The sequence below is a fragment of the Cervus elaphus genome, chromosome 4, assembly GCF_910594005.1.
Source record: "Cervus elaphus chromosome 4, mCerEla1.1, whole genome shotgun sequence".
NCBI lineage: Eukaryota > Metazoa > Chordata > Mammalia > Artiodactyla > Cervidae > Cervus > Cervus elaphus.
This window is the reverse complement of record NC_057818.1, coordinates 3,964,441-3,984,877: the sequence shown is the minus strand read 5'-3', so window position 1 is coordinate 3,984,877 and position 20,437 is coordinate 3,964,441. Positions and strand designations below refer to the sequence as shown.

The 20,437-nt window shown below is 38.7% G+C and overlaps 1 protein-coding gene and 1 non-coding gene across 2 annotated transcripts in view; one reads left to right on the top strand and one right to left on the bottom strand.

Annotated features, from left to right (window-relative positions):
- The window catches only part of GLG1 (golgi glycoprotein 1), a 122,602-nt gene that overhangs the window by 67,416 nt on the left and 34,749 nt on the right, over positions 1-20,437 (top strand). The window contains exons 2-5 of the mRNA XM_043898045.1: positions 8,405-8,437; positions 10,329-10,415; positions 14,598-14,813; positions 20,035-20,238. Of these exons, the coding sequence (XP_043753980.1) occupies positions 8,405-8,437; positions 10,329-10,415; positions 14,598-14,813; positions 20,035-20,238 (540 nt within the window). The remainder of the gene's footprint in view (positions 1-8,404; positions 8,438-10,328; positions 10,416-14,597; positions 14,814-20,034; positions 20,239-20,437) is intronic.
- On the bottom strand, positions 6,076-6,182 carry LOC122692913. The gene has a single exon (XR_006340727.1). It is a non-coding gene; the product is annotated as a U6 spliceosomal RNA (small nuclear RNA).

Sequence of the window (20,437 nt, the reverse complement as noted above, 5' to 3'; positions counted from 1 at the left end):
CTGCTCTGATTGCTCTGGCCAAAACTTCCAAAACTATGTTGAACAGTAGTGATGAGAGCGGGCACCCTTGTCTTGTTCCTAACTTTAGGGGAAATGCTTTCAATTTTTCACCATTGAGGATAATGTTTACTGTGGGTTTGTATATATAGATTTTATTATGTTGAGGTATGTTCCTTCTGTTCCTACTTTCTGGAGGGTTTTTACCATAAATGGATGTTGTTGAATTTTGTCAAAGGCTTTCTCTTCATCTATTGAGATAATCATGGTTTTTATTTTTCAATTTGTTAATGTGGTGTATTACATTGATTTGCAGATATTGAAGAATCCTTGCATCCCTGGGATAAAGCCCACTTGGTTATGATGTGTGATCTTTTTAATATGTTGTTGGATTCTGTTTGCTAGAATTTTGTTAAGGATTTTGTGTCTGTATTCATCAGCTGCAGGCAGGTTCTTTAGCACTGAGCCACCAGGAAAGCCCTTCACCATCGCCTCAGAATGGTCCCCACAGTGCTTCCTGCTTCCGCGCTCAGATCTCTGCCCTCTGACTCCTCATCACCTTAGTGTTCTGTGTTGCATCGCCCCCTCACCTCTGCCTCAACCTACACACAGTATCATATCACCAAATCACCTTGTTAGACTGCACTTATTTGTTCCCTCCTTTATTAGTCTGTCTGATTTCTGTCATCCTAACTCACGCAGGGTGTGGTACTTCTTTCATTCTTTAAAATGTTATCTCCTTCAACTCCACATTCAACTTTGTATGATGGTTAGGTATAGACTCATGTTTTACCTCCCTTATCATATGTACTTGAGAGCCAGCCATCTGTAACTCTGTCTTCCTTTCTTTTTACCTTCCACTGAACCTGTTCATAAATCCTTTCTGAAAAAATGGATGAATGTTAAAGAATCATATAAAAGCAAAGCTCTTTAGTGAATCAGAGCATTGCTGGAGGGCACAAAGCCTATGTTGATCACTGTTATTTTGGTAAAACAATACTTAGCAGCTATCCCTGGGTACAAATAAAAAATAATTCTGATTGAGCCAGAATAAAGGCACTAAGAGGAATTTAGTTATGAATCTGACTGAGGGTAAATACTCAGTTTACACTTGTGCAGGGGAGGTTTACCAAGACTAAAAGACTGAGTTTATCTAATCATCACCAGCTGTATTTTCAGTTTGCTTTTTTGGTGGGCATGAAGGAAGTGGTTGGGCCTAGTTAATAAATGAATTGCTTATATGATTGGAAGTTTACTGGGTCCTTCATGAATAAATTTGTAGAAGAAGAATTTATCTACTGCTGCCTCAGAATGTTCCTAATCAGAAGGAGGCATCAGGCTGTTTCCTAGCCTTCGGATTTTTGCAAGGCCATGAATGCAGAAGTACTACTGATTTGTTTTCTCTTGGTGATTAATACATGGAGTCTATTGCTACTTCATTTAGTATCAGGTATGATCTGGTGGGTAGTTCAACTTGAGTAGATGTGATTATAGAATGTTTCATGTTTTAGACACAGTCTAACTCCCAAGCATTTCTGTTTTAGAAACTGGGACAACTTCCAAGTTAGTTTTGTGACTCCTTTAGTTTTTCCTGCCAGACTCATTAACTCAGCCTATTTGCCTTTGGGGAAATCATAGTCCCAGACTTGTACTCTCTGTAAAAATCATCCTCTTAAGTGAATGTGATGGTTGAATTAATTGAGAACATTCACACTCAACCTTTCCAGCAGTATATTCTGAAACCTGTTTGTTTTGATTTTGACCAGCAGAGAATGATTAAGATAAAGCAGTAGGAAATTGTAATTATAATATCAAATTACCTGCATTAAAAGATGTGGAATTCAACAAATACTGCTATTTTTAAGTTCCACATCTCAGGTTTTATAGACTCAGAAAGCTGGAGAGAATCTCAATCATCTTAGATAAATGCTTCTTTTTAAAAAAACCATAGTACACATTTATTTTAAAAAAATCCAAATATAAGTGGACCCATACAGATCAAACCCATGTCACTCAAGGGTCAGCAGTATTGCAGTGCATCATGAGTTTGATTATAAACTTTGATGATGATTCTGAAGACTGCTGTAGTAACGTGTAAAACCTGTCTCGTGTTTGGGTTTTGAACTTTTTACTTTATATTGGGGCATGGTTAACAGTGTTGTGTTAGTTTCAGGTGTGCAGCAAAGTGGTTCAGTTACACATACTCATGTATGTATTCTTTTTGAAAGTCTGTTCCCATTTGTGTTCTTATATAATACTGAGCAGAGTTCCCCGTGCTATACCATAGGTCCTTTTAAATATAGCAGTGTGAACATGTCAATCCGAAACTCACTAACTATCCCTCTTTCTCACCCTTCTTCCCTGGTAACCATAAGTTTGTTTTCTAAGTCTGTGAGTCTGTTTATGTTTTGTAAATAAGTTCACTTGTGTCTTTGTTTTTTTTTTTAAGATTCTCCATATAAGCAATAATCACACAATATTTGTCTCTCTCTGACTTACTTATGGATCTTTTTGAGATGATGATCACAGCTGTGGATTCTCTTCTCATGAAAACATACTTGCACAGAGGTTTGTGTTATTTTTCAAGACAATCTTACTCCTGAGTCTGTCATGAATCCTAGGTGATGAAATCCCTGTTTTATTCCAAAGCCTGTCCTCTAGGGTCTGAAGAAGTGACACATCTAAAATCACAGAGCTTCTGTAGGTAACACCACTGCTAATCTGTTGGGTTTCCTCCCCCCAACACCCCCCCGCCCCCCCCCCCCACCACACACACACAGTTTCTATCCCTAAAAGCCCATTCTGAGTTTACAGAAATTGGAGGAAGGGTTAGGGGTGTTAAACCTTAAAACCAACTGTTTCAGTTTGTCTTACTTACCCCAGTTAGGAGATTAAAAATATAGCAATATCCCAAGCATTTGAATCACTGATTTAGAAAAGTCAGATGAACTAATCAAAGTTTTTTATAACCTGTTGTGGTTGTTTGAAGGGCTCATCCAGATCCCCTTTCATGTGTGCTCAGTTGTGTCCACCTCTTTGCAACCCCATGGACTGTAGCCCCGCAGGCTCCTCTGTCCATGGGATTCTCCACACAAGAATACTGGAGTGGGTTGCCGTTTCCTTCTCCAGGGCATCTTCCTGACCAGGCAGCAAACTTGCGTCTCCTGCATTGACAGGCGGATTCTTTACCACTGAGCCACTGGGGAAGCCACAGGCCTGATCCACAGTTGATCTAACTACCAGTTTCTACCCAGGCTGCTGGCCTCTGAATTCCTCACATAAATCAGTCTAGAGCACTTGTTCCGTTCCTTCACCCTATCTACCTTGCTTTGATTTATTGTTTTGTTTGTTTGGTGTTTGTTTGGCCATGAGGCATGTGGGATCTTGGTTCCCTAACCTGGGATCAAACCCAGGCCCGCTGCATTGGGAGCACACAGTCCTGACCACTGGACCACCAGGAAAGTCCCCTGTCTACCTTTCCTTTTCGTGCTCCTCCCAAAGGCCCCCCATCACTGTGCTCACAGAAAGCACCACAATAAGCTTTGGTTGCCATGTAGTATCCGTAAGTACACTTCAGTTTCTGTTGCCTTCTGGCGATGTGCCTTTGATTATGTGAGTCGATTTCTGTGAATGTCAGTATCTTTCTCTGTACACTGGACATGGTACCGTTTTTCTTTATAGCCACCCATCTTGCTATAAGAAGTAAATGTAGCACCTGGCTCCATCCAGTGACAACTTTCACCATGTTCTGCTACATGCGTCTCGTTTGTTACTGGAGTCAGGCGGCTTTCTCAGCACTCTTTGCTGCAGAGAGTGCCCAGGCGGACTCCCCCACATGGTTCACCCAGCATGAACTGCGTTCCTTCTGTTTGATCACTGCCGTTGGGGCGGGGCTGCCTCACGTCGTCTTTTTCCCTTGCCTCTATTCCTCATGATGTTTTTAATTGACAGCAACATCTGCTGCTTCAGCAGGCTCTTCTTCAAAATTTGATCCTTAATTTAACAGAAAGTTATTTGTGAGAGTTTTTGTAAATTTGTCTCCCCCCAGTTTTCCATTATTAAGAGAACAGTTTTTTAAATTCCAATGAGGAAACACTTGATGTAGGAGACTTTTTGAAGTCCAGATTTCTATCTCCAGAGTAGTAGAGAGCAGCTAATTCTGTGGCAAAGCTTAGCCTCTAATTGGCTGCTTCCACAGGCTAGGCGCCTTCACTTTGCCTCTGATTTGAAGGGGTGGATTTGAGTGGAGGACTCCTAAACTGGTTAGAAGAGGCTTCAGCGCTCAGTTTTCTGTCTTCATCATGTTCTTATTATTTGAAAAAATTACTAAGCTTACCCTAGTAGATATGTGTTATTCATAAAATGTCAATTATTCTAACATATATTACAAAAACATGAAAGTATAAATTAAAGGATGAGCTTTTCAAAAGAGAAAGCTTCAATTATTTTCTTCCTGAGCTCCAGGGAATCGTCTCAGTTGCATCCCTTTTGGAACAGCCCCTGGGCCTGTCTAAGCGTTTGGGTCCAGCTCAAGTCTGCTTTTGCTCATTTGCTTGAACTCACCATTTTATTTCTACAGCAGGATTGTAAACTACCTGTGGTTAGGGACAGTGCCTTACTCTGTAATCCCACAACAATCCCTGGCACAGTTTTGGGTACTTCATATGTATTCAGTATTTACTTTTTGATTGATTTATTGGGATCATTTTATTTAGATTATTATTTCACTGTTAATAAAAGGAAAAACATCTTCAGCCTCTTCCTTTCTTAATAGTTCCAGTGTTAGTCCCCACACTCTTCATGTCCTAAGGTTAAAGATCATCAGGCCTGTCTGTGTGTACAGATTTGCAGAAGTAGATGTGCTTTCTGATGAAGTAACTCAATTGTAACCTCATGGCAATGGTGCAGGCTCAGAACCACACCTGTGTGAGCCCCCACATCTGTTTTTTTTCCTTGAGATTTCTGTCTTTTCGTTTCTTATCAAATGGCTGAGTGCTCAACTGTAGCATTTTCTTTTCTTTTTTTTTTTTTTAAATACTTTCTCTAGAGTTAATTTGTGCTGGTATTATGGGTTTACTACTTTGTATTTTGTATTTTTCAGGTTTCTGTTCTGTTCTTCTGAACAACCACTCTGTCCTTTAATTCTATAGGCTTTTTAAAATTTATGAGAGTAATTATTTGTAATTACACTTAAAATTCTTTATAACTGTTCAATGAATCTCAGTGGCTTAACATCATAATCTTTTTCTCATAGCATTCCCTTTTTTCCCCCATGTATTTTTATTAGTTGGAGGCTAATTACTTTACAGTATTGTAGTGGTTTTTGCCATATATTGACATGAATCAGCCATGGATTTACATGTGTTCCCCATCCCGACCCCACCTCCCGCCTCCTCCATCCCATCCCTCTGGGTCTTCCCAGTGCACCAGCCCTGAGCACTTGTCTCATGCATCCAGCCTGGGCTGGTGATCTGTTTCACCCTTGATAGCATACTTGTTTCGATGCTGTTCTCTCAAAACATCCCACCCTCGCCTTCTCCCACAGAGTCCAAAAGACTGTTCTATACATCTGTGTCTATTTTTCTGTTTTGCATATAAGGTTATAGTTACCATCTTTTTAAATTCCATATATATGCGTTAGTATACTGTATTGGTGTTTATCTTTCTGGCTTGCTTCACTCTGTATAATGGGTTCCAGTTTCATCCATCTCATTAGAACTGATTCAAATGAATTCTTTTTAATGGCTGAGTAATATTCTGTTGTGTATATGTGCCACAGCTTCCTTATCCATTCGTCTGCTGATGGGCATCTAGGTTGCTTCCATGTCCTGGCTATTATAAACAGTGCTGCGATGAACATTGGGGTGCACGTGTCTCTTTCAGATCTGGTTTCCTCGGTGTTTATGCCCAGGAGTGGGATTGCAGGGTCATACGGCAGTTCTATTTCCAGTTTTTTAAGAAATCTCCACACTGTTCTCCATAGTGGCTGTACTAGTTTGCATTCCCACCAACAGTGTAAGAGGGTTCCCTTTTCTCCACACCCTCTCCAGCATTTATTGCTTGTAGACTTTTGAATAGACAAATATGGAACGCTTCATGAATTTGTGTGTCATACTTGCGCAGGGGCCATGCTAATCGTCTCTGTATCGTTCCAATTTTAGTATATGTGCTGCCAAAGCAAGCACTCTCATAGCATTCCTATATTGTCATCTTCTCTGTGAACAGAAAAACTAAATCTATAAAGAAAAAAAAAATATTGTCAATTGCAAATCAAGACAGTGAGAGAGAGAAAACCAAACACTGGTCTCAGATTTGCAGTTCACTTACATCTCTGTGGACTGCGTCATTCCTTCGTAAAAGGTGCAGTACTGTGTACTTACTAATATGATTCACTAAATTAGATCATTGCAGTTAATGACAACTTAAAGGTTTTGAAATTTTTATTATTTCATTTTCCTGATAGGCTTGTTAGTCATTTTTTTCTTCTTTACAAACACCCTCAGAACTTCAAGGGCTTTCTGCTTCTCGTGTCTCTCCTTGTCCTTGTCCTTGTCCTTGCAGCTCTCTGTGTATGCTCTTCGCGTGGGGAATGGCAAGAGCCTGAGAGTACAAGCCCACCCGAGCACATTAAAGCCTCTGCTCGCAACACGCCTGCTCACGTCTCACTGGCCAGAGCAAGCCTGCAGCCTGGCCTGACATCAGTGGAGCAGGGCGTATACTCAGTCCACAGCAGGAGGCCGTGCAGAGTTACAAGGATAAGGGGCAAAGGATATCAAACCCTATTAAAGAGTGGAAGACTGGGGGAAATAATCTGGTCTACCACTGTAGGGAAGCGGGAAGTTAAAACAGCCATTGATTTGCTGATGTAAGTCTTGTGAACTATAAACACGGCAGCACTTTTTCCCCATGAGTAACTTAAACCTTATTTGACTACTTTGAAAATTCTCCAATGCTCTGAATTTCTTTCAAGAATGCCTCTTTAAACCAAAGTTATTGTTTAATGGAAATGAACACAAGTAGAGATGCTAGTGATGTTAATTGCCATATGGGCTTTGAAGAAGAGGTAGAATTGCTGATTGACTGGAAAAAGTGGAAAGTATAGATGAAGAGGGGATAGATAGAAAACTGCCTAAACAAAAGAAAGCTTTCTTTCAAATAAACTGTTAAGCATTATAAATTAAGCACTTGGAATTGAAATGAAGGGAACAGAATTAAGCTAGATTAACTCACAGTATGGAGGCAGATTTCTGAGACTCAGAAAGACACTTCAGAAAGGCATTAAAATGTCTATTCTTACTAGACAAGAAGGGAGAAAGTTCAGAGGTGGTGTGTTGTAATCTCACAATTGCCTAGCAATCTAAGTCAATTCTAATTTAATATTTTATATGTACATACAGAAATGAGTTTGTATGTTAGAATTAATGCCTGTTAAATACTATAGTGGAATGAATAGTTCCTTAGAAACCCTTTTTCTTCCTGAAGTGATGCTAGGTGTGTCTGTTTAGTTTGCTAACATTTTCTCTTTTCTGTACTGCCTTATTTCTTTCCTTGAATAGGGAGAATCTTTTTATTTTGAAAAATGGCATCATTTACAACCTTTGTCAGGAATATTTCATAGAGGGGAGACAGAATTGACTTCGCTTGAGCTGGTTAGAAAGCTGTGGAAACTCAAAGTAAATAGAACTTTACTATTGTGTGCAGCATGACAATTGTGTCTCCTTTACCAGTATGAACAAGGAAATTAAAGAAGTGTACGGCAAAGCTGTGCAGTTTTAACCCTAACCTCATCTACTTTTTTGTCACAGAAATGAAGTTCCTTTATTCTCTGTTGTATGTGCCTGGCTTTATGAGCAAATGTATTCACGGGAATATAGAAATAGTTTTTTAAATATTATATTTTTAATCACGGACCTGCAAGGTTGCGGACTCTACGGTTAAAAATACAGCACAGGGAGACCCTGTGTGCCCACCGCCTCGTTTCCCCTGGTGGTGACATGAGACTAATTTGTGCGTCATTGGCAGACCCTTTTTGCCCTCTATTTAGTAAGCCTGCTTTTTTCAGATAGCTAACTTTCTTTAAAGCAAGAACACCTGTATTGTGCCTGATCCTCTTTAGCTTTCAGAATTACGAAGTATCGTGAAAGGATCCTTCTGTCAGTGTTGCTTTCTCTCTTTAGTACGTTCCTCTCCATTTCCCCAACTTCCAGGCTGTACCATAGATTGCAAAGGGACCGTGTCTCATCTCCTCTTCTGGCATATTCTCCTCAGCAGTCTAAAAACCTGCTCCTCCTATTGAGGAAATACAATCAGTTGGATATTCAGATTTCTTGTTTTGAGTTTATTGGTGGTATTTAAAAACTTGAGAGGATTTTTTTTTAACATCATCTCTTCTTTTTTTTTCTTTTAGCCTGAAAATGAAATTTCTTCAGACTGCAATCATGTAAGTATGGATTTTCCATAATTCGCCATATGTGTTATAATGTTTTCTTAAATGCACTTAATCTTAACAAGAGAATAATTAACCTTATCTAAGGGCCATGATAAATCTACAAATAGTCCTCCATTGTAGAAACCAGCAGGCTGGGCCAAATAATATTTGTAAACTTAACTTTTTCTTCAGTTACAGCTACCATATGAAATTGTTTCTTTGCATGTCAAATTTACGATTTTAGAGTTTTGTCTTTTAAAGTTATTTCATTTAGTCATCATGCAGTCATCTACTGTGTGCCAGACACTGTGAAAGAAACTGGACACAATTAAACACCTTGAAGATGGAGACATTCGAGTTGGCAGATAAGAGCTCCAGAGATAACTGCGATTAATGCATTCAGTGTCATATCTGTATCTGTATCTACATATTGTCTAAAATCTAATATTAAAAGGAACTGATGTGAAATCACATCTGTGCAGAAAGTGCTGAATGCTTCGGTAGAAGCCTGTTACAGTACACTGGGGACACAAAAGTGAATTTTGCCCTGGTGGGTTGATGTCCAGAAACATTTAATAGTGGAGATGATACTTGAGTTGTGTCTGCAAAGAGGAGTAGTTATATATCTGACAGTACTGGAAGAAATCACTCCGCCTCCTCATTATTTGGTATTTTGAATGGGAGATTGCAAGAACAGAGAAGCAGATTGGCTGCTTAAATTGATGACTTATTCTAGGTAAGGTCTAGATAAGACAGAGATTTAAAGTAAAACACCACAAAAACAGTAGAAGAAAATATGAACGGGGGTAGGGTTTTTAAAATATAACACAACCTCAAAAACTATTTAAAAAAAAAAGATTTGTAAGTCTGATTGCATTACTGCTGTGACATCTTGTGATTGAATTAACCAAATATTGTACTTAGTCACATTAGCTGCCATTGACCATAGACACCAGTGGACAGTCTATCTTTTTCCTCCTGTTTTAACCTCCATTTCCTAACTCAGTATGTGTTCAAACATTTGCTTCTGTTTCCTGTAATAGTCCGCGAAGCCCTTCAGATTAGACTGTGTGTGATACGTCTTCAGAAGTGCTAAGCAGATGTTTGAATGAATCAGTGAATGAGTGATTGTATTCTTTAGTCATGGAGTGAAGCAGTCTGAGAAAAAGGCTTCTCCATATCCTACATCATAGAAAGCTCCTGCTCTGTTTCTCCATCTGAGCAGAGTTTAAGAGCTCATTTTTGCTACTTTTCAGAAATTGAATCATGTATTGAAATTTTTTAACTGAAGCTGCAAAGATAAAGTAATATTGAGCTCTCACCTGTGAATAGTAATGGCTTTAGAGATTTCATAGTTTGAACCGTTGAAACAGTTGTGTAAAACAGAACTTATCATGTACTTGTCAAGTTGAGGGTTTTAGAGAAATAAAGAAAGATACACTTGGAAATTAGACTCTGGACGACACGCCTTCATAAAAAGCATGTGAAAAGCACGGTTGATTGTGAAATCTGCAACTTAGCCTTCCAGTTCTCAGTTTCTGCGTTAGACTTTTTGATTTAAGAAGAATTTTGCATGTATACCTATTTATATTTTCTTGGAAAAACTCTTATCAGGGATTTTCATTTTAATTGTTTTTGACTTAAAAAAATTTGTCCTTAAGTAAAAATAGAAAAAAGTGTATGTTTGAATGGTAGTGCTTTATTTTGTTTCCACATTTTTCTCTTTTATCTGTAAATACAGTGACATTTTAATGTTACTTTTTGTTCATTAACTGAAGTGTAAATATGCTTTATCTGACTGTATAATGGAACTGTATCATTTCTAGTAACCATTAATGTTAAATTTCATGCTATTCTAAGTTTTTGTTTGTTTATTTTTTGTGTTCTTTTCTCTTGTACCTAGTTGTTATGGAATTATAAGCTGAACCTAACTACAGATCCAAAATTTGAATCTGTGGCCAGAGAAGTTTGCAAATCTACAATATCAGAGGTAGGTAGTGAAAGAAAGAATTTCATGGATCTTTAATGACCTGAAAGAGAAAATTACATCTGTTGACCAGACCAGTCATTGAGGGAGAAACGAGTGATTCCGTTACTCTACTTTTCTTGGAATTCACATATATCTTGGTTCAGAGATAGACTCGGGTTGAGGGGGGTGTGTAATTAGACTTCTTTTTCTTAATCTGCACTCAGTAGGCTGCTGTTGATTCAGGCAGCTTGGAAATCAGGCTCTTTCTGTCCCCAGATGGAGAGTACAGTCACTCCTATCTTCAGTGAGTGCTCTCACACGTTGTACAGCCTGCTTATGACTGGGGCGTGTCACGGTGGTTTACCCGGGAGGCTCGTAAGCAGTCCTGAGTGTTTTGGCTGTGCACTTGGGCCAGTTGAACCACAGAGGCATATGCTCCAAATAATAGGAGTTAGCATTAGAAAGGTTTAGTGAAAAGGTTATATATATTGTTATAAATGGATATTGCATATAAAGACAAAAATAATTACTGAAAATATGTATAATATTGCATGTATGCTAATTGGTGATATTTTTCTATTATTTCTCTTGGCTCAGTATAAATATCAAATGATATTAGTGAAAATTGTGGTATTGAACATTGTAATTTATTTTCTTTTATAAAATTAGTGGTAGAAATTTCATGAAGTTGGGGATTTCTACATACTGAAAGAATCACAAAGGAAATAATTGCTGCTTTTCTATCTCAAAGTTAATAATCAGAGGTCTTGCATCATATAGATTTGTCCCCAAACTACCCTTTTTTTTTAAAAAAAAATATGTTTATTTATTTGACTGCTCTGGGTCTTTGTTGTGGGATCTTTAGATGTGACATGTGGGATGTAGTTCCCTGGTCAGGGATTGAACCTGGACTCCCTGCATTGGGAGCTCGGCGTCTTAGCCACTGGACCCCCAGGGAAGTCCCCTCACTACCCTGTTGATGACTTACGTTAGGACCATCTTCTTCTGAGCTCTTAAGAGCACCCTACTCCAACCAGGGGAGTCCTCAGCTCATGTACCTCACTTGGCGCTGTATGGGATCTTGGAGAACTTGGTTTCTTCCTCAGACCTTCTACTGCTGCATCAGATGTGCTTTATTCTTCTAAAGCAGTGACCCTTCTTCACATATGTTGGGGCTTCAGAATAGAATAGCTTACTTTAAAACTTTGATATTCAGCGTTTAGGTTCAGTATTACGTGCCTCAAACTCCCTTGGCTCACTGTGTGGCTAACTACACACACCAGTTTGAGTGCCACGTGGAGATTTAGCTCAGAGAGTACGCAGATTCCTCAGAGTAATTTCACCCTTTGTCGGTTTTATCTGTCTGTATTTATAAAGTAAAACTGTTGGGACTTCCCTGATGGTCCAGTGGTTAAGACTGTGCTTCCACTGCAGGGGGCATATGTTCAGTCCCTGGTCAGGGAACTGAGATCCCACATGCTGCCTGGGCATAGCCAAATAAGGAAGTAAATAAAACTGGCTTCCTTGTAATGTGTGTGCTATATTATGGCCCTCTTGTAATCTTTGGAGGATGTTGTGGTTTTATAACAGATTCATATAACAGGGGTACTTCACCCTCTATAGAGGGAGTCATACTGGAGTCAGAAAAATTAATTATCAGGAAAAATTAAACATTTTATTCTACATTTCCCTCTTTTTAAATTTCGGAGTTATTCTTCCAAGGAGGAGAACAACATCATAAAAATACTGAAGACTGCAAACCAGACTTTTTTATTTACTCTCCATGATTGAGTCAGATATTGCCTACTTTTCTCTTCGATTATGTCAAAAGTAGAGTGACTGTAGCATTTTTCTAATGGTTCCTTAAGAATCTGTTCCCCAGCCACGTCAGAGTTTACTTCCATTCATAAATACGTTGATGATTTAATGCTGTTTTACATTGTTATTCTTTTTTTTTTTTTTAAATATATATATATTTATTTATTTGACTGCATGAGGTCTTAGTTACAGAGACTTAGTTACAGCACATGGGATCTTGTTCCCTGACCAGGGTTTGAACCCGGGCCCCCTGCATTGGAAGCAGAGAGTCTTAGCCACTGAACCACCAGGGAAGTCCCCTACATTGTTATTCTTATAAGTTTTTTGTTGTTGTTGTTTTTAAACTTCTCTCCAATACAGTGGTTCGAAAAAAGCATAAAATTTTAATTCAGATACCACATCTGGTTGTAACTGGTGGTGGACCAAAATACAAATAGGTACAACATCTCTGTGTTTCAGTAAAATCTCAGGTGATTGAAGCTAAATATACATTTAATTTCTTATTCAGGCTTCAATTCAAAATGTCTAGCAGTCTTCAGATTTTTAAACCATTGGTTGCCTAATAGACCCTGTCTGAATACTTGCTCTTCATTGTTTTAAAAACCCAGGTGTCTTCCACAAGTCCTGTTTTTTTTTTTTTCATGCAGGGCTTTTTTCATTAGTTGAATTATAAACACTGAGATTTTTAAGCAGTTTTTTCTCCTTTTACTTTTGAAACTTACCTCTGTTTTACTTTTTAAAAAAATCACAAACAAAAAACCCTTTTCTTGGAAGTACATTTATGGCCCTCTTCTTAGGCATCATCAAAAAAAAAAGAGCCCAAGGTTAAACGGAAAGAATTGCATTCAGCTTGTTGACTGTTGAAGATCTCTGCTGCCTGTAGAAGCCAGTGTGAGGCTGTTTAATTCCCCAAGTTTGCTTCTTTGAAAATAAACAGGATTTTTCTCTCTTGAACTGAGTCTTTGACTTGCTCTGAGTTTAATACTGGGGTTAGACATGAAGAGACCCAGTGGCTTATAGGACTGTTGGTGTGTGGTGTGTCCTTCACCCTGTGCCTGCTGGAAAAGGAGGTTGTATTTGTCTTATCAAGTGCACATATTTACCAGAGGTGGTGTAAGAATGGAGAATGGTCTCTGTTAGAAAAAACCAACAAAACATTCCCTTCTCATTCATATTAAAAACAAACATTTACATTTGGCTGCTTCCTCTTGTCAAAACTGCCGTTTTTGTTTGTTTTTAATTTCTCCAAATGTAGTAGGCGTTTTCCAAACAACCCTCTGTGCTTTATAATTCAACCTTAAAACCGTGTAAGTAGATTTCACTTTTTATGATTGAACTTCAACACTTTTAGGCTAATTTCCTTCTTTAGCACTTGTGGTTTTGGATGCACTTTGCAGAGACACTACCCATGTGGGGCCACTTTGTGCTTGATCCACTAGATCATATGTCTGAACGGCCCAAATTAGAATTGCAGTGGCCTTCCCCTTCCTAGACTTCTTGCCAGACTGCACTGAACATCATTTTTAAACATGTTTCTGTTTCAGACCGCAGTGGTGACGCTGGGAGTCTACTCAGTTAAAAAACATGCCACTTTCTTTTCTACTTTAGTTCTGCTCATCTCCATTAGTTAGGCCTTCAGTGTTATTTACAAATTGCTGTTGATGACAACTGAAGAGACACATTAAGTTGAAATTTATTTGCCAGATGTTAAAAATGGAAAGTAAATAATCTGCCTCTTTACGGAGTTAAATCCCCCACATGTTTTCCTTCTCTCTTACCTATTTTCTAAGTAAACTAGCACTACGGAAAAAAAAAAAAAAAAAGCCCAAACCCATAGTTAATTCAGAACATATTAATGTCATGTTGAGAGGTAAAATAGTACAATCCCCCCCTTTAGTAATTAGGTTTATCTAACAATAATAGTTTGCTGTGTAGGTTGGCTTGAGATATGCGACTGGACTTTAGTTCTACACCTGTTTCTCAGACCTATGCCTTAATCTTATCACATTCTTTGCATGGGTAATGGTAATTCTCAGTAGAATCATTTTAAAAAGAGCTGTCAAAAACTCTTTTCAATAAAATACATTTTAAGAAATTTTCTCAATAAACTGAAATTTTTTTCAAAAAGCTGTTTTACTTCATTTAAACCTGGATTTTACCTAAGCATTTGTTTCTGTATGTATTTTCTTGCAGAACACATTAGTCAGGTATTTCCTAGAAAGTGCAGAAGTCTTAATAACATAGCACACTATTTTCTTTACAACTAAAGCATTTCTCAGTGTTTTCTTTCAAGAAGAAACAAGAAGATATCACTGTCTCTTTTGTAAAGGTTGTTTGGTAAGAGAGTAGAATGCTTTCGTAAAACAGCCACTTTGCTTTGAGCAGATCAAAGAGTGTGCCGATGAGCCAGTTGGGAAAGGCTACTTGGTCTCCTGCCTGGTGGATCACCGAGGCAACATCACCGACTACCAGTGCCACCAGTACGTCACCAAGATGACGGCCATCATTTTCAGTGACTACCGGCTCATCTGCGGCTTCATGGACGACTGTAAAAACGACATCAACGTGCTGAAGTGTGGGAGCGTTCGGCTTGGAGAAAAGGTATCCTACTTCACTGGCTTCACCAGAGGGAGCTTACAGATTTGATGAGTGAGCAGCTTTGTATAACTGGCATGGAGAAGATTTGGAGCTGGCATTGGGCTCAAAGTTGAGGTCCAGACAGCCCTGGTACCTAAGGCTAGTTTGCCTGTGGATGCACTTTTATCTGTTTGTAACCAAATGTTTCAGTACTGTGTGGGGAAGTAGAGGAATTAATATCTGCTAAGATTAGTGTTATCTTCAAAATGCAAAACCAGCTAGTACTTCTTACCTATAACGTTCCTCTGGAAAAGCTTTCTGTAGTCTTGAGGGAAAAGTAGTTGCATTAGGAGAGACTCAAGTTCTCTAACCTTTCTTAGCATATACGTCACTGTTGTCTAAAAAAAATTACTAAAAAATTACTAAAAAAAATAAACTCACCAGTACAAAAGTTAGCATATTTAAATAGTACAAAATTTTAAAATATGTGAAGGGTACTTCTAGCTTATCAAAAGAAAGGTACTCTGTAAATAGGATATGTGTTATCTTTGTGTCAGAACTAGTTTTAGTAGAGACAGGAAAGAAAAGAACTCCCTAGCTTCTTTCTCCTTAATTATATCTGATCTTTCTTTTGTTCTCATTGGTCTGTGGTCCAGAAGGTCACAGTGGAGGTTTGTGCCTAATCCGTTTGCTCAGCAGAAGTGAAAGCTCCTGAGAAGTAGTAGGTGTCGGTGGGAGAGGCAGCTGAGACCTGTGGATGGCATCAGCTGTTAATTGCCGCTGCTCATTAATCTGCTGTTAAGGGAATGTGAGAGCAAAGCCCCTCTGTTCAGAGCTCTGCTTGCAGGCCTCCATCCTCGGCCGGGACGTGGTGGTAGTATTCTGGAGCTGCGCACACCAGTTCAGATGAGGTTTTGAGGTCTGGCCATTGTCTGGCTGTCACCAAGTCCCCTTTGCTCCACACCAGTGCATGGCTCTGGCCCGTTCCCAGGGCCCCTGAGTCGGTCTTGAGAGCTCTGTGCGCTGGCATACAGCTTCCAGGCAGCTCATGAGAGGCCATGAAGAAGACTGATTCTTGGCTTTCCCAACACATTTTAGAAATGGCACAAAAGCACTTAAGTCACCCTGATAATTCAGAAGCTCCGGTGACTTTATTTATAGTGCTGAGGATTAATATCCAGTTCCATGTCACTCTTAAAAATCGTCACATAAGTGTTCCAGACACACTTTTCAGGAGTCCATGATGACACATTGTCATACCTGTGGTCAGTGGTCCATGCTGTAGAACAGACCATTACAGTCCACCTCTCCCTGTAGTAGTTCTTCCCCATTGCCCACCAAGATAGTTGCTCATCAGCTTCCCAATAGCAATCTGGATTGTCCAGATAAAACCTGATTTTGGCTGCATGTATAAGTTACTAAGTTACTAAATCGGTATTGACTTGAACAGTGGCAGAAAATACTAGTGCCAGAGCCCAAAGGTGTGACAGTGAGTGTTGCTTTTTTGGCTTTGTTAAGAATAACAAAAAATGTTACATGGGGCATCCAAAAGCACATTTTTGTAATTTTCATCTTTTGTTGTACCTGCTAGTTAGATGAATTTCTCTTTATGCCAGGCCCTCACCTTAGCACCCTAGATGGACTTCTGAAAAAGTATGTTCTTTCCCGCATGTGTGTGTGTGTGTGTGCGTGCACACGCACGCATGCACGCTCAGTTATGTCTGACACTCTGTGACCCTGTATGTAGCTCTCCAGGCCCCTCATGCTAATGCTGCAGCCAAGTTTAAAAATGATAGCAGTCTGTCTGCAGCCCTCCCTTGCCTTTTCTAAATATAGTTGACTTCTCTGAAGTCAAGTTATTTAGATAAGAAAATTATTCTGAAAATTAATAAATCAGGTTCTGACCACAGAAGAGAACATGCTCATCAGTTTTAAATTTGTTGCCCTGAAGCTTGCAGTCTCCTCTGTGACTGGCTTTCAACTGACCTCCAAAAGTCAGAGAAGAGGGGTCATGGTTAATCTGTTAGTACACTGCCTTTTGTATGAACATTTAAATGTCATGATTTCAAAACTATATTTTTTTCAGAATATTATTATATGTAAAATTTAAAAATAAAGGCTATATATTTAATAAAACTTGGAATTTTCTAAATAAATATTTTTTAAATAATTATTTTTAAAAAGAAAAAGCAGATCTTTGAAAGTAAATGTAAATAACTCGTATCATCTGAAGAGAAAGCAGAGTGTGACGTCCAGTACAGGAACTTATTGTGGACATGTGCCTCCTTATTACTGCTTCTATACTTTTCACTCAGTAGTTGTATCATTCTGTCATTCTCTCCTTTTAAAACCAACTACTGTGAATAGTTCAGATATTCTTTTTGTCTCTATCTAGGCAGGTAGGTCACAAAAAAATCACAGATGTTGAAATGGAGGATAATTAATAGCAGAAATGAAAACTGAGTTCTTGCCCCTTTTTCTGATTTGTGTTGTCACTCTCTGGTCTTCCAAGAAAATATTTTTTTTTAAAGCACAAGGTGTATGGAAGACAAAATATTACCTACCGAACTGCTGAACAATTACATGGACACTGTATACTAGTTTTAAGCCTGACATTTGTCTCACCACAGTAGAATTTTAAAAATTCACTGTAACTCCATTTATAGGATCATTTGATATGCATATGTGAAGCTTGCATATTAACAAGTTACCTTCTTAACATCTAAGCCAAAGTAACTTCATTTCTTGTAGATTATGTGCTGGTGTACAGTCCCTTGCTTTCATTTGTATTCAGTAATAACCCTGCAGTCTTCTTTATCAAATATTTGCATATATTTGAGTTTTGTAACTGAATCTGGCTGACCTGGAAAGCTCAGAGACTCTGGGGAACTGAGAAGAATTCTTGAAAAATCTTTTATTTGAAAAAATTATCTAAAGTTATGATAATAATAAAAGAAAACATCTCATGGAGGTGATGTTATGGCTTAATGCCAGTATGTGGTGCTATAATTGCTGTAATTAAAATTACATTTCACATTCCTTAGAGGGTCTCACATGGTGACGCTGCTGTGTTTAAACAGTTGTGAACCCTAAGCGTACAGAGAAGCATTTAGATTCATTGCAGGGAAATAATTTCTTTACCCTGTGAAGCCAGAACTTAAGGCTAGGTCTAAATGGAGAACTGACAAGCGTGCTGTTATTTTCAGTCTCTTCTGTATGATTGTGGCCTAATTGCTAGTGACCATCTCAGTAAGGTGTTTCATGAGCTACTCGACTTTGGTATAAGACATTGCTTTATACTATGAAATCATGTGTATCAATCTCTTGTAAACTGTAAATAATAAGTGATTGATGTGTCTCCAAATCTTCGTCATCCCAGGTTTGTTTTTACTTTTGGGAAGTGGAAGTAGGTAGAGCACTTCTAAGTGAGCACAAGGTTAGACAGACTTGTGGTTCAGTTGCTCAGTCGTGTCCGACCCTGCGATCCCTGGACTGCAGCACTCCAGGCTTCCCCGTCCTTACTGTCTCCCAGCGTTTGCTCAGACTCATGTCCAGTGAGTCAATGGTGCCACCCATCCATCTCATCCTGTGTTGCCCCCTCCTCCTTCTGCCTTCAATCTTTCCCAAGATCAGGGTCTTTTCCAGTGAGTCATCTCTTTGCATAGACCAACTTGAGTGTCACTCATAAATTGAGAAGAAAAAATAAGCCTGCATTTCTGGGGTTTGTGTCCACTTTCCTCTCTCTCCTCATCTTTTTTCCAGTTGTCCATCAGAGTTTTTTTTCTCCCTTCGGAGTTACTCTAATAATACTTTCTGGTCATCTCAGATTTCTAAGCATTGGACGGAATCTTCAAGCTAGTGACAAAGCTTGAGGTATAGAAAGAAAATAGGAAGGCACAAGAATATGCCAGTGTAGTGTGCTTCCTTATCTTTCTTGGATTGAAATTTAATGAAAGCTATGAACTTTCCCCAGGAAAAATACACATAACCCACATAGAAATTGTAGCAGTTTCATGGAATGCCAGGGTCCAAAAAAAACCAATGGTGGACTGTTAGCTAGATGCCTGATGTTCCGCAACTGTGTTTACTCAACTGCACTCTAGGGATCACAGCTCTTATTCCCTTTTCACAGGTGTATTAGCAGAGAGCATGAACATTTTCTAGAAAGTACTTAGATATGGAACAAACCCTATTACAGCAAAATGGAAAAATACGTAGTTCTTGTTGAATTGAAATTTTAGTAAAATAAGGTGTTTCCCTACCTAGTTTTAGGAGTCTTATATACAGATGACCTCATAAATGTGGTATTTTACTATAATGAGATTTTATGTGCCTGTGTGTGTATATGTGTGTCTATTTTCTGTTGCTTTGGTTTGCTATATTTATAGATATACCTCTCAAGTTATTGAAGCATATATTCTGAGTATAGAAGATTAGGACTCTGAAAATGTTTAGGGAAAATTTTTCATGTTTGGAGTGAATGAGTGCTTGTGGTTGCTATGGGGTTGATGCAATGTATACTTAAAGATAATTGGACAGTTTAAGGAAAGCTCTCAAAAGCAGTTTGTATACTTAGTGGTAATCTTGTTAACTCACATTAAGATAAATCTGAAACATCAAAGTGAACATTACTCTAAAAGTGGGGGTCTTTATGGACAATAGAAAATAGAGAAAGAGGGTCTCTGTAGCATATTTCCTCATTAAATTTCGTGGTTTGTCTTATTTTTTAAACTTGACTAAAGCACTATTATTTGAGAAATACATAGCTCTTAGAGGTAAAAGAACAGATTCTTTAAAATTTCAGCGTTTTGTGACTTCCCAGATGGTCCAGTGGTTGACTCCATGCTCCCACTGCAGGGGATGCGGGTTCAGTCTCTGATTGGGGAACTAAGATCCCACATGTTGCATGGTGCAGCCACAAAAAAAAAAAGAAATTCTGACATTTTAAGCTCTGAAAGTCAGGTTTCTGTTTGTAGTGCAAACTGAATGGACTTAAATTTCCCAGGATCGGTATTTCTGCTTATAGCTCTCAAGTATTAACATTCTTACCAAAGATTATCAAGGACATCCTCTGTAACTTCCACAGTGAGGTTGGTCCCCACCCTGTGTCTCAGTAGAACATTGGTAAACTTCTGTGTTGAGGTTTTCTGTTGTTGTTTTTTGCTTGTTTGTTTTAACCAAATGATGATTATTTTGAAGCTCATCTTGATGAGAGTTTTAAAATGATGTATCCTTGCTATTTTAGGACGCACATTCACAGGGCGAGGTGGTATCATGCTTGGAGAAAGGCCTGGTGAAGGAAGCGGAAGAACGAGACCCTAAGATCCAAGTCTCTGAACTCTGCAAGAAAGCCATTCTCCGGGTGGCTGAGCTGTCCTCAGACGACTTTCACTTAGACCGGCATTTGTATTTTGCCTGCCGAGATGATCGGGAACGTTTTTGTGAAAATGTGAGTCAGCTCAGACACTGTTCTTCTTTGCTTCCTTTTCTTCCTAGTTTTTTTTTTTTTTTTAATACTTGATTCCAAAATTAAACCAACACTGTCACATATAGAAAAGCCACTGAAATGGAAGGTGGGGTAGGTCCCAGGAAAACAGGAAGTTATCTGGGTACTGGTTGCGTAGGCCGTAGGTCATATCTAGGGAATA